Source organism: Glandiceps talaboti, chromosome 6 (genome assembly GCF_964340395.1).
Source record: "Glandiceps talaboti chromosome 6, keGlaTala1.1, whole genome shotgun sequence".
Lineage (NCBI taxonomy): Eukaryota > Metazoa > Hemichordata > Enteropneusta > Spengelidae > Glandiceps > Glandiceps talaboti.
The window spans coordinates 17,884,412-17,897,467 of NC_135554.1; the positions used below are offsets into that span (position 1 = coordinate 17,884,412).

Below are 13,056 nucleotides of genomic sequence, written 5' to 3' on the forward strand. Positions count from 1 at the left end.
GACAACTCCAAATTTGCTTTCTTGTTTTCACAAAAGTGTTAAACATTACATGTTAGCAAACGAAAAATTACTAGGTTACTAACTGGTATATGCTCTTTGACAAATGATGAGTTTGAGTTTGAGAGATGAGGCTTTCAAACGCAAGTATCAGAGAAGTATGGAATGAAAAAAGTTACAACAAAGACAAGGATCGGTTTCAGTTGGTGAGAATGCTGTATTGAAATCAATAAGACAGTCTGTGATACATGTAGTTACATTGTAAATCCCACATGAATATTATTTGTATCTCCAAAGATAGCCAGTCTTCATGCATGAATGTAAATATGATGATTTTGTCAAAACAACTTGTTGTTACTTTTACTTAGATGATACTGTAATGGCCAAGATGCAATCCAAGAGTTTACATTGGTGCTAACTTTGCAGTGAAGCCATCAGGATTATATTATAATAATTCTTTTGTTCAAGACAAACTTTCTTCATAGATCTTTAAGTCTTAATTCAAAAGAATAAGGATGTAATAAGTCGTTACTCAGAGTTTCACACTTTGAACGATCTTCAGACAACATACATGTAGATCTTTAAGTCAGTTGTTTTCCTCACCCAAATGTTAGCCTAATTGTGAGTGATTATATGTGGAAGACAGCAAGCTAATAAATTTTGTTATAAAACCATGACATGACATGATGTTCAAAATTAGGGATATTATCAGAGTAACCTCCATTTCAAATCTGTGGCTTTATTTTATGTAAGTTATAGTGGTATTCTGCAATGGCTCATTCTGTGACATCTAAGTGCTAGTTGTGAGATGGTGTAATCACATCCACGCATTGTTGTAAGCAGATAATGTGAGCAGACGGGATACTTATCTTATTCAGAAAGGACCCGACTGGCTCATCTGTAGCTCAGAGTTACAAATTACATAAATTTGAGAGTTCATTGGTATTTTGATGAAATAAACTGTTATGGTCGAGCTGCTATCACGACATCAATTCTGTTGATGGGATATTCTGTTGTGAGGAATCTGTAAAGTTAAATACCTAGCAGTGCTTTACCATGCATGTGCAACGTGCCTTGATACAGTTGCATTTCAACAGTCTGTCTCTGTGTCAGAAAAATGTGTGTGTCAAACGTGACAAGCAAACGATGAGATGCAAATGCTGCATACTGTGTTGTGTTGTGTTGTGTTGTGTTGTGTTGTGTTGTGTTGTAAGTAATGATAAATTCATCATTTTTAGCACAACAGAACTGATAAGTTGTGTGGTGTGGTGTCTGTCCATCTGTGTGTGTGTGTGTGTGTGTGTGTGTGTGTGTGTGTGTGTGTGTGCCCTAGCAAACATGACCACATCCTTAGCAACAGTCAAATTATAGGGTTTATTGCAAATATAACAGGGATGGGTAGGCAATTGAATAAACATTAAAAAGAAATATGCAAATGTCCTTAGCAACAAGACCATTCCCATAGCAACAACATATTCACACTTCATGACATATCAGCATTTTTTATCTAAGATTCTTAATACATTTGTACTTGTATCTTTTGCAGAATAAACACAAAAAGCTATCCAAAGGTGGAAAAGTGACATTATTGAGTTTGTGGTCAGACAGCGGGGAGAGTAATGATAGTGATGACTTGGATAGGCCACGAAGGAGCAAGTTGAACAAATCTTGTACGAAAACTGATGCAGAACAGTCCTCACAGGGAATGCCATCAGAGCTAAACAAGGTGGGTGTTGCTATGGCAATTACCATTGTTAGTTTTTCTGTACAGTATTTTGTCCCACAGGCATAGAGATTCAATTTGGAATCAATGAATTTATGATGAATTGTATGATTTATTTATTGGGTACTGTACACATGCCTACATGTACATTGTATATATAATAGTGAACTGGTGCTATAACATTTCTATTACACAAAAAGCTCGCTCTGTATGGTAAAAACTTTGCATTATTAAAATCAATAAATCTAACTCTATGTACATGTAATTCATAGTATATTTCTTGTACATGTATGAACCCCTTCCCTTCCCCACCCACATACTTTTGTCACCCCCTCCCCCATACATGTCCATTAACTACATAACATTCATTTCATCATGTACATGTATGTGTGTATGTGAGTGTGTGTGTGTGTTTATGTGTGTGTGTGTGTATGTATGTATGTATGTATGTGTGTATGTGTGTATGTATGTATGTATGTATGTATGTATGTATGTGTGTATGTGTGTGTGTGTATGTGTGTGTGTGTGTTTGTGCTTTGTTGCTGTTCAGTATGATCTCTTGGCAACTGTGTTTTTTTAAGCTGTAATAAATTTGTGTTGTTTTGATCCTGTTCCATACAAACTATTACTTGCATGATAGATTCTGCAAACATTTAAAGCCTTCATCATGGTCCAGTCCAGTGTAAATAAACAAAGTAAAAAAGATCTGTTCACATACAGATGATAACTTATATCTGTTCAACTTTCCAGAAAGCTAAATGGATCAGTTCTTCCTTTGATGGTTTTGGAGACTTTGGACTAGACTCTACCACTGCAAGTCAGAAGGGTACTGCTTCAATAAGTAGTACATACAGTAAGAAACGACCTAGACAGACATTGACAGCTCATTCTGATTCAGCAAGCTCAATTCATTCTATGAAAGCAAAGAGAGAAATAGAATCTGAAATATGGGCTGATATACATAAACCAAAGACACAGGTAAGAAATAATCCAGTCTTGTTAGTGATGATTCCACAATATTGCACAAATCTGATAAATGAACTGTGTTCGTTTAGGACACCCCCCCCCCCCCCCCACAAACATTCACATTGTGACATTGACACATTTATATCCAATTTAAGGTGTGAAAGTTTTTGAAATTTGATAAGAAGTGCGAAAATGAAGTTCAGCAATCACATTGATGCCAGGCCCCTCCCCCTAAAAAAACGAAGTTCATTTATTGAGCTTTGTGACATTGTGCGATCATCCCCTATGTGTTGCAGGTCATATAGAATATTTCAACTACATCATTCCATCATTACTACAGAATTACTGAGATAGTACATTCATCTACACCCAAATGAATGGATATTATTACTTTAGATTTGTTCTCTCTGTAGAAATAATGGATATGAAATTCTCAGTACCAGTCATCGAATATTACTGCCTTGGTGCATCATAAAAATAACGTTCTATTTCTTAGTTGGCACCATAACTGTAGCTCCATATGTGCTCCAGGCATGCATGAGAACAAGTCGACCTTCTTGCTCTATTTTGACCCTATAGCATGAGGTCAAATACTATTGCATGTACTGAGAATTAAATGAACTAAGAGAACAGACTTTATGTCATCCTTCTGCCAATTTTGAGTCTATATACAGTCATACATATCATTAATCTTGCTACTCGTCTTCCTTGTAAGGTTTAAATTGAAGAGAACTTGCCAACCATTTTTCATTTTAAAATGATATAAGTTCAAAGAAACAGTGTGTCAGTCGTAAAGCAAATGTGTGTTTAGATTACTTTTAATTTACTTATAAATTCTGGAAACAAACATTTTCGGAATGCATGAAATAATATGTACTTGTAGCTACTATTTGGTAATTGACTGATTTTTTTTCAGTGTCTGCAATGGAAAGTGTGTGAGTATGGCTATGCAGTCTATAAGTCTTGCATAGTTTAATAGTTAAATGGCTCCAGTTCAGTTTTTAGAGCTGTTTACATTATATGTCTATTACTCAGTAGATTTGTTCAAACATAATAATTGAAAGAAGTCTCAAATAGCAAGATTGATTCACTGTAGTAAGGCATCTGATGAAAGAAAAGTAAAATAAATATTTTGTCAAGAAATTGATCTAATCTTTGTTTTGCCATAACTCTCACCAGGGTGAGCTTGCTGTTCATAAGAAGAAAATTGCTGAGGTGGAAACCTGGTTACATCAGCACTCGCCAGGTGGAAGTACACGAGGAGTAAGTAATGAAAGAAATCAGAAATTATCTGATAATTTAGTGTTTAGCATTCAATGTAGTAGCAAGGCTGATTTCATTCTAACATCATTTGTTTATGATTAGGACTCCCCAAAAAAGTCATCTTCACCAGTCTCGCATTGTGCAACCTTTCTACAATAGAGTTATAAACATTTACATCTAGCTACATCTATCTGGTTGAGAAAAGGCCTGCTATACAGTGGGGCAAGGCATTCTGGGGAAAGAAACATTGTTAGGAGATTCCTTCATACCTGTGAGTACAAACAAGAAGATCCTAACATTGTTCATTTCCCATAATGCCTTGCCCTTGTATATAACCAGTTTCTTCTAAGCCAGATTTATCAATTTCTGTAACTATCTTGTTTGCATAATTTTGTGCTGGCCAAATCATGCATTCATTTGCACACAGGTTATACGTATCCATTACAATTGAGTTTGTGTTCTCAGTATAATTGCACTGCAATACCACTAGTATAAATTATATCACCAGTATAAATACATTAAAACAAGGTTTAGGATATGATTGTGTTACTGAAACATGCTATCTTTTCCTAGCAGAAATCATCTCCAATACTTCTACTGACTGGTCCTGCTGGTGCTGGCAAGACGGCCACTATACATGTACTATGTAATGAGATAGGATTAGAGATACATGAATGGATCAATCCAGTCACATCAACATTTGAACCCAGTACTAGCAGAAGACATCATGGTAAGTAGTTATAGCCGTGATCTTTGAACCAATGAATCTCCAGTTACATTAAGATATGAACCCAGTACTAACAGAAGACATCATGGTAAGTAGTTATAGCCGTGATCTTTGAACCAATGAATCTCCAGTCACATTAAGATATGAACCCAGTACTAACAGAAGACATCATGGTAAGTAGTTGTATCTGTGATCTTTGAACCAATGAATCTATAGTCACATTAAGATATGAACCCAGTACTAACAGAAGACATCATGGTAAGTAGTTATAGCAGTGATCTTTGAACCAATGAATCTCCAGTCACATTAAGATATGAACCCAGTACTAACAGAAGACATCATGGTAAGTAGTTGTATCTGTGATCTTTGAACCAATGAATCTATAGTCACATTAAGATATGAACCCAGTACTAACAGAAGACATCATGGTAAGTAGTTATAGCCGTGATCTTTGAACCAATGAATCTTCAGTCACATTAAGATATGAAGCCAGTACTAACAGAAGACATCATGGTAAGTAGTTGTATCTGTGATCTTTGAACCAACTTCACAATTTTGGCGATTTTATCATTTTTTCTCAAATTTGTTAAAAAATGTTTAGGGTCAGCATGAAAAACTAGGAAGGTTTGGGTAACTGGCCAGGAACCAAACAACTTTTTTAGGCCTAAGCTGACCAACGACTGAACCTTACAGACTATCTGTACCATTGCTTTATTAATATATTATATTCAGTGCAACATCAGTTTATATACCCCATTCAGCCATTAGTAAATTATATTCAGTGCAACATCAGTTTATATACCCCATTCAGCCATTAATATATTATATTCAGTGCAACATCAGTTTATGTACCCCCATTCAGCCATTAATATATTATATTCAGTGCAACATAAGTTTATATACCCCATTCAGCCATTAATATATTATATTCAGTGCAACATCAGTTTATATACCCCATTCAGCCATTAATATATTATATTCAGTGCAACATCAGTTTATATACCCCATTCAGCCATTAATATATTATATTCAGTGCAACATAAGTTTATATACCCCATTCAGCCATTAATATATTATATTCAGTGCAACATCAGTTTATGTACCCCATTCAGCCATTAATATATTATATTCAGTGCAACATCAGTTTATGTACCCCATTCAGCCATTAATACATTATATTCAGTGCAACATAAGTTTATGTACCCCATTCAGCCATTAATATATTATATTCAGTGCAACATCAGTTTATGTACCCCATTCAGCCATTAATATATTATATTCAGTGCAACATCAGTTTATATACCCCATTCAGTTATTAATATATTATATTCAGTGCAACATCAGTTTATGTACCCCATTCAGCCATTAGTAAATTATATTCAGTGCAACATCAGTTTATATACCCCATTCAGTTATTAATATATTATATTCAGTGCAACATCAGTTTATGTACCCCATTCAGCCATTAATATATTATATTCAGTGCAACGTAAGTTTATGTACCCCATTCAGCCATTAATATATTATATTCAGTGCAACATAAGTTTATGTACCCCCATTCAGCCATTAATATATTATATTCAGTGCAACATAAGTTTATATACCCCCATTCAGCCATTAATATATTATATTCAGTGCAACATAAGTTTATATACCCCATTCAGCCATTAATATATTATATTCAGTGCAACATAAGTTTATATACCCCATTCAGCCATTAATATATTATATTCAGTGCAACATAAGTTTATGTACCCCATTCAGCCATTAATATATTATATTCAGTGCAACATCAGTTTATATACCCCATTCAGTCATTAATATATTATATTCAGTGCAACATAAGTTTATGTACCCCATTCAGCCATTAATATATTATATTCAGTGCAACATCAGTTTATATACCCCCATTCAGCCATTAATATATTATATTCAGTGCAACATCAGTTTATATACCCCATTCAGTCATTAATATATTATATTCAGTGCAACATAAGTTTATGTACCCCATTCAGCCATTAATATATTATATTCAGTGCAACATCAGTTTATATACCCCCATTCAGCCATTAATAAATTATATTCAGTGCAACATCAGTTTATGTACCCCATTCAGCCATTAATATATTATATTCAGTGCAACATCAGTTTATGTACCCCATTCAGCCATTAATATATTATATTCAGTGCAACATAAGTTTATATACCCCCATTCAGCCATTAATATATTATATTCAGTGCAACATCAGTTTATATACCCCATTCAGTCATTAATATATTATATTCAGTGCAACATAAGTTTATATACCCCATTCAGCCATTAATATATTATATTCAGTGCAACATAAGTTTATGTACCCCATTCAGCCATTAATACATTATATTCAGTGCAACATCAGTTTATGTACCCCATTCAGCCATTAATACATTATATTCAGTGCAACATAAGTTTATGTACCCCATTCAGCCATTAATATATTATATTCAGTGCAACATCAGTTTATATACCCCATTCAGCCATTAATATATTATATTCAGTGCAACATCAGTTTATATACCCCATTCAGCCATTAATATATTATATTCAGTGCAACATCAGTTTATGTACCCCATTCAGCCATTAATATATTATATTCAGTGCAACATCAGTTTATATACCCCATTCAGCCATTAATATATTATATTCAGTGCAACATCAGTTTATATACCCCATTCAGCCATTAGTAAATTATATTCAGTGCAACATCAGTTTATATACCCCATTCAGCCATTAATATAATATATTCAGTGCAACATCAGTTTATATACCCCATTCAGCCATTAGTAAATTATATTGAGTGCAACATCAGTTTATATACCCCATTCAGCCATTAATATATTATATTCAGTGCAACATCAGTTTATATACCCCATTCAGCCATTAATATATTATATTCAGTGCAACATAAGTTTATATACCCCATTCAGCCATTAATATATTATATTCAGTGCAACATAAGTTTATGTACCCCATTCAGCCATTGATATAATATATTCAGTGCAACATAAGTTTATATACCCCATTCAGCCATTAATATAATATATTCAGTGCAACATAAGTTTATATACCCCATTCAGCCATTAATATATTATATTCAGTGCAACATAAGTTTATATACCCCATTCAGCCATTGATATATTATATTCAGTGCAACATAAGTTTATGTACCCCATTCAGCCATTAATATATTATATTCAGTGCAACATAAGTTTATGTACCCCATTCAGCCATTAGTAAATTATATTCAGTGCAACATAAGTTTATGTACCCCCATTCAGCCATTAGTAAATTATATTCAGTGCAACATCAGTTTATGTACCCCATTCAGCCATTAATATATTATATTCAGTGCAACATAAGTTTATGTACCCCATTCAGCCATTAATATAATATATTCAGTGCAACATAAGTTTATATACCCCATTCAGCCATTAATATATTATATTCAGTGCAACATAAGTTTATATACCCCATTCAGCCATTAATATATTATATTCAGTGCAACATAAGTTTATATACCCCATTCAGCCATTAATATATTATATTCAGTGCAACATAAGTTTATATACCCCATTCAGCCATTAATATATTATATTCAGTGCAATATCAGTTTATATACCCCATTCAGCCATTAATATAATATATTCAGTGCAACATAAGTTTATATACCCCATTCAGCCATTAATATATTATATTCAGTGCAACATAAGTTTATATACCCCATTCAGCCATTAATATATTATATTCAGTGCAACATAAGTTTATGTACCCCATTCAGCCATTAATATATTATATTCAGTGCAACATAAGTTTATATACCCCATTCAGCCATTAATATATTATATTCAGTGCAACATAAGTTTATATACCCCATTCAGCCATTAATATATTATATTCAGTGCAACATAAGTTTATGTACCCCATTCAGCCATTGATATATTATATTCAGTGCAACATCAGTTTATATACCCCATTCAGCCATTGATATATTATATTCAGTGCAACATCAGTTTATATACCCCATTCAGCCATTAATATATTATATTCAGTGCAACATAAGTTTATGTACCCCATTCAGCCATAGTCACTGTTCCATTGCTTTATTAATAAATTGTATTTAGTGTCATTACTTATTGAAAGCTACCTTGTGCATAGTACGGATTTACAGATTTTTATCTTGACGTAATCTCTCTATTTTAAGTTTAGGGCTAAACACTAAATAGCTAATGTGACAAATGACAGATAATACTTTAGAATCATGTGGGAGTATAAATCTGATGATGTGTACCTTGAAGTGAAAAACAAAGTAGTATATATGCTGAGACTACGCAGTCTTGTTTTTTTTTTTTTGCCCTGCAAATCTTAAAAAGAAATAAAAGTTAAACCACAAAGTTGCATTTGTGCTGAAGATATGCAGTCTTGGTTTTTGCCCAGCAAATCTTACAATGAAGTATAAAAACAAAGTTGCGTTTATGCTGAAACTATAGTACTAGTAAAGCCAGCAAATAGACAGTGCATAGCCAAACGGTGAAACGTTACTTGCAAGTTAGTCCCTTGGCTGTGATACAAGACAAGTATGTTTTACTGACCTCATGAATGTATTTATGAATACGTAGCTTACTTTTTGCACAGCAAGTCTTACATAGAACTGTAGTAGAACAAGTAAAGTAGAACAGGCAAAGCATTTATTATTTTAATTCTTAAAGAAACATGCTACACTACTCAGCACATTTTACAACAATCTAACAACTAAAAATGAAAAATAATACAACGGCTACAAAAACACAGAAAAAGGACCACCAATGAAAATGTCTCAAAAGAAAGAGCGCAAATGAGTACAAAATTGCTGGTCAAAACTTCTTTCAAATTCGATGGATAAAATTTCAGGAGACAGCAAGCAAATTAAAACAAATTACACTTTAAAAAGAGCATCACATTAAAATAGAGAGCCAATTGTCCCTGCAGTGACCCTGGCAACTCAAAACCTACTGTCAAAATACTGTCGAATAAGATGCATACATTACTTATAAATACATGTAATGGGAACACTTGGTCTTAATACAAGAACTAATTAGTTGTTTGTTTTACGGGATTGGTGAACGTAGTTGAAGATATGTCGTCTTGCTTTTTGCACTGTAAATTTTATAAAGAAGTGAAACACAAATTTGTATTTATGTTGAAACTACAGTTTAGTGGTAAAGCCAGCAACTGGACAGTGCAAAGTTGAACAAATGAAATGTTACTTGTAAGTAATTGAAACCTATATAAGTACTATTGATTAGTATATTTTACTGACCTGATGTTGTATTTATTTTGAAATTAGGCAGTCTTAATTTTTTTGTACCGCAAATCATACAAAGAAATGACGAACAAAAGTTGTATTTATGTTGAAATCAGGCAGTCTTGCTTTTTGTATTGCAAATCTTACAAAGAAAGAACAATCAAAGTTGTCTGTATGCTGAAACTACACAGTCTTGCTTTTTGCACTGCATATCTTTATTCTTACTGACTGCACAAATGTAAACTACACATCAGTATCACCTTAGACTAAAAAATTCATCAATGTTGTCGCTAACACCAACAGCAATGTTGAGTACAAACAAGAACACAACATATCAGTACAGTGCATATTTGCAAATTTATACACTATCTAAAATTGAGGTTTCAGTTACTGACTGCCACTTTAATGTTTTTGATGATGATTTAGAAAGTACTAGGTAGAACTGCTGACAAAGTACTAGGTAGAACTGCTGACACTACAGTAATACAGCTACTCAGTGGAGTGTGTTTGTTAAACAGCTGGCAATTCAACGCATGAATGCCACAGAAAAGGGTAGTGTTTCCCTTTACATCAAGAACGTTCATCAAGAATTTATGCATTGATTGATATTTTGATCAACTCTCGGTCAGATCTGACGCTGTATTTACATTACATCATTTATCATGACTGTAAATTTTGTTTATTCCCATGGGCTGAGCACTGAACCATACACTGAACCAGTGTGTCCTTTACTGATGGCAAAATTTTGTTGCTGTGAGTCAAAATGAGAAAAACTGGGATTTCTTGTGAGTCACCATATTGTAAGAGATGGGGAACACCAAATTTTGGTGCATCACTAGAAATTGTGTGTGTCAGTGGTGTGTCAAATTGGCTTAGAGTGCACATTGGTCACCACATAGTAAGAGATAGGGGAACACCAAATTTTGGTGCATCACTAGAAATTGTGTGCATCAGTGGTGTGTCAAATTGGCTTAGAGTGCACATTGCACTGGACTGACTTACAGATATTGATATTTAAAAACCAAGATTAAACTGTGCCATGGTTGGATTTTTCATTCCTTTTGGTCTCCAAAACTATTGTATTCATTGAAAACATGTACCAGGCATTTTTATGGATTGTTTAATTTTGAGTCTGTCTTTTGTTGGGACAGATCAGTGGCCATACCCTTGGGGAATGCTGGTCAATTGATCAAAGCACCCCGGTATCATTAACCAGCATACATGCCTTAAAAAACTCACAGAAATCCCAGTGTTAGTACAACCATCATTACTACAACTCACTATGTCCAGGTAAGCTATGTCATGATTGCAACATTTAAATTGTGGAAAACACTGTTGGTCCAATGGTCACGTCACAATTGACGATTGGGTAGGAGGTGGTAAATTACTGTGCCATGATGTTCATTCAATAGATCTCCCCCATTCTGTTGATAGACAGAAATATATCAAGGTGATTACAGATTAACCCTTTCACTCCTGCATTAGTATAATAAGTAAATAAGAAATTGTCCCTTGATGTCTTTCACCTATTATCACATAAATACGTGCATATCTTCTACTGTGTGACGTCAAACAGGGGTGATTTCAGAGCATATCACCCCTGTTCTTCCGAACTATTTTGTCTCCGTACTGTTCGAGTGTTCGTGTCAATCCCACGCTACTATCAAGTTTATCGTAATAATTATGTGCTTTCAAAACGTAAATGCATACATTACGTTACATATATCCTTGGATGGCATGAGTTTGATACGTAGAAGTCCTTTTATTTTTATTTGATACATTTTATTCTATTTAAAAATCACGTAGATTATCGATGTAGCAGCCGGCAAGCTTACTTCCGATTTTCCGTCGAGCTCAGATCTCCGAACTTACAATTCTACTTACGTTTTAAACTAAATTCGATATTTCATGTACATCGCAAGGTTATAATTTTGGTTGAGAAACCACACAACAGTATGACCGATACCATACATATGGTAAGCTTGACCTCGCGACAGGTCACGCGATTATGTAATTTGCATAGCCGTTGGGCACCATTTTTTAATATGTGATGAAGAATATAATGCGATGAAATGATGCAGTATTCGTAAAATACGATTTAAAATTTTAGAAAAATACGGGGAAATACTTAATTATGTGATAAATATATAATTCCATGAAATCAATATTAGTTTTACGTCATATGATTTACCTCGTATGATTCCGCAGACTACAAATTCTCGCCTACCGGCTCGAATTTGTATTAGTCCACGGAATCATACTCAGAGCATTATGACGTAAAACTAACATTGATTTCATGGAATTATATATAAATATCAAATGAAAAATTGTTCCAAAATATTAATCCTCAATACATGTAATAAAACTTTAATTTTATGTGTGTGAATAAAGATTTATGACATTGTGAAAGTTACTGCAGTTTGGTGCAGTTAAGATATAGTAGAAGTTATGGAAAGTTTCCATTTTCATTTCAGTCAATACACTACAGTGGCGGGGGAGGGGTGATAAAATTCCAGGTTGTCTCATATTTTAGACAGGAAACCAAAGAAAAATAACGATTATGTAAATTTTGCATGAAAAACCATCACACACAAAATAATCGTGACTCAGTGGAAAGGTTTTCTGCATGTCAGTAATTTGATAGCTGATAAAATACTCGCCTGCATTCAACTGTCATTAATATAATATTAGTCACAGGACTTATGTACATGTCATTCAATATCATAAAAGTCTCTTGTCACCATCAAATCTGTTGCAAATTCATCAATAATTTGTTGTAAATCCTGCGAAAAGAAAAATCCACCAGTAAGCTATCTGTTCTTCGTGAAATAAAAATGAACAATCTTGAAGAATTCAGAGAAAATTGTCATAACCTGAAGGAAAAGTGTTTGCAATATTGAAAGGTGTGAAAATGTGCATTTGTTAGCTGTGAAAGGAAATTCTTCACATGCATAGCTAGTGTTGGAAATACTTAGTGGAACTTGTCTTGTGAAAAATGTTGAATTTTATATGTTTGATAACTTCGGAAGTACTTTTAATGTTGTATTGAGGGTACAGAA

At 33.7% G+C, this 13,056-nt stretch overlaps 1 protein-coding gene across 1 annotated transcript in view; it reads left to right on the forward strand.

Annotated features, from left to right (window-relative positions):
* Window positions 1-1,661: 1,661 nt before the first annotated feature.
* The window catches only part of LOC144436920 (cell cycle checkpoint protein RAD17-like), a 32,674-nt gene continuing 21,279 nt past the window's right edge, over window positions 1,662-13,056 (forward strand). The window contains exons 1-4 of the mRNA XM_078125786.1: window positions 1,662-1,723; window positions 2,471-2,698; window positions 3,866-3,949; window positions 4,526-4,679. Of these exons, the coding sequence (XP_077981912.1) occupies window positions 1,703-1,723; window positions 2,471-2,698; window positions 3,866-3,949; window positions 4,526-4,679 (487 nt within the window). The 5' untranslated portion in view covers window positions 1,662-1,702. The remainder of the gene's footprint in view (window positions 1,724-2,470; window positions 2,699-3,865; window positions 3,950-4,525; window positions 4,680-13,056) is intronic.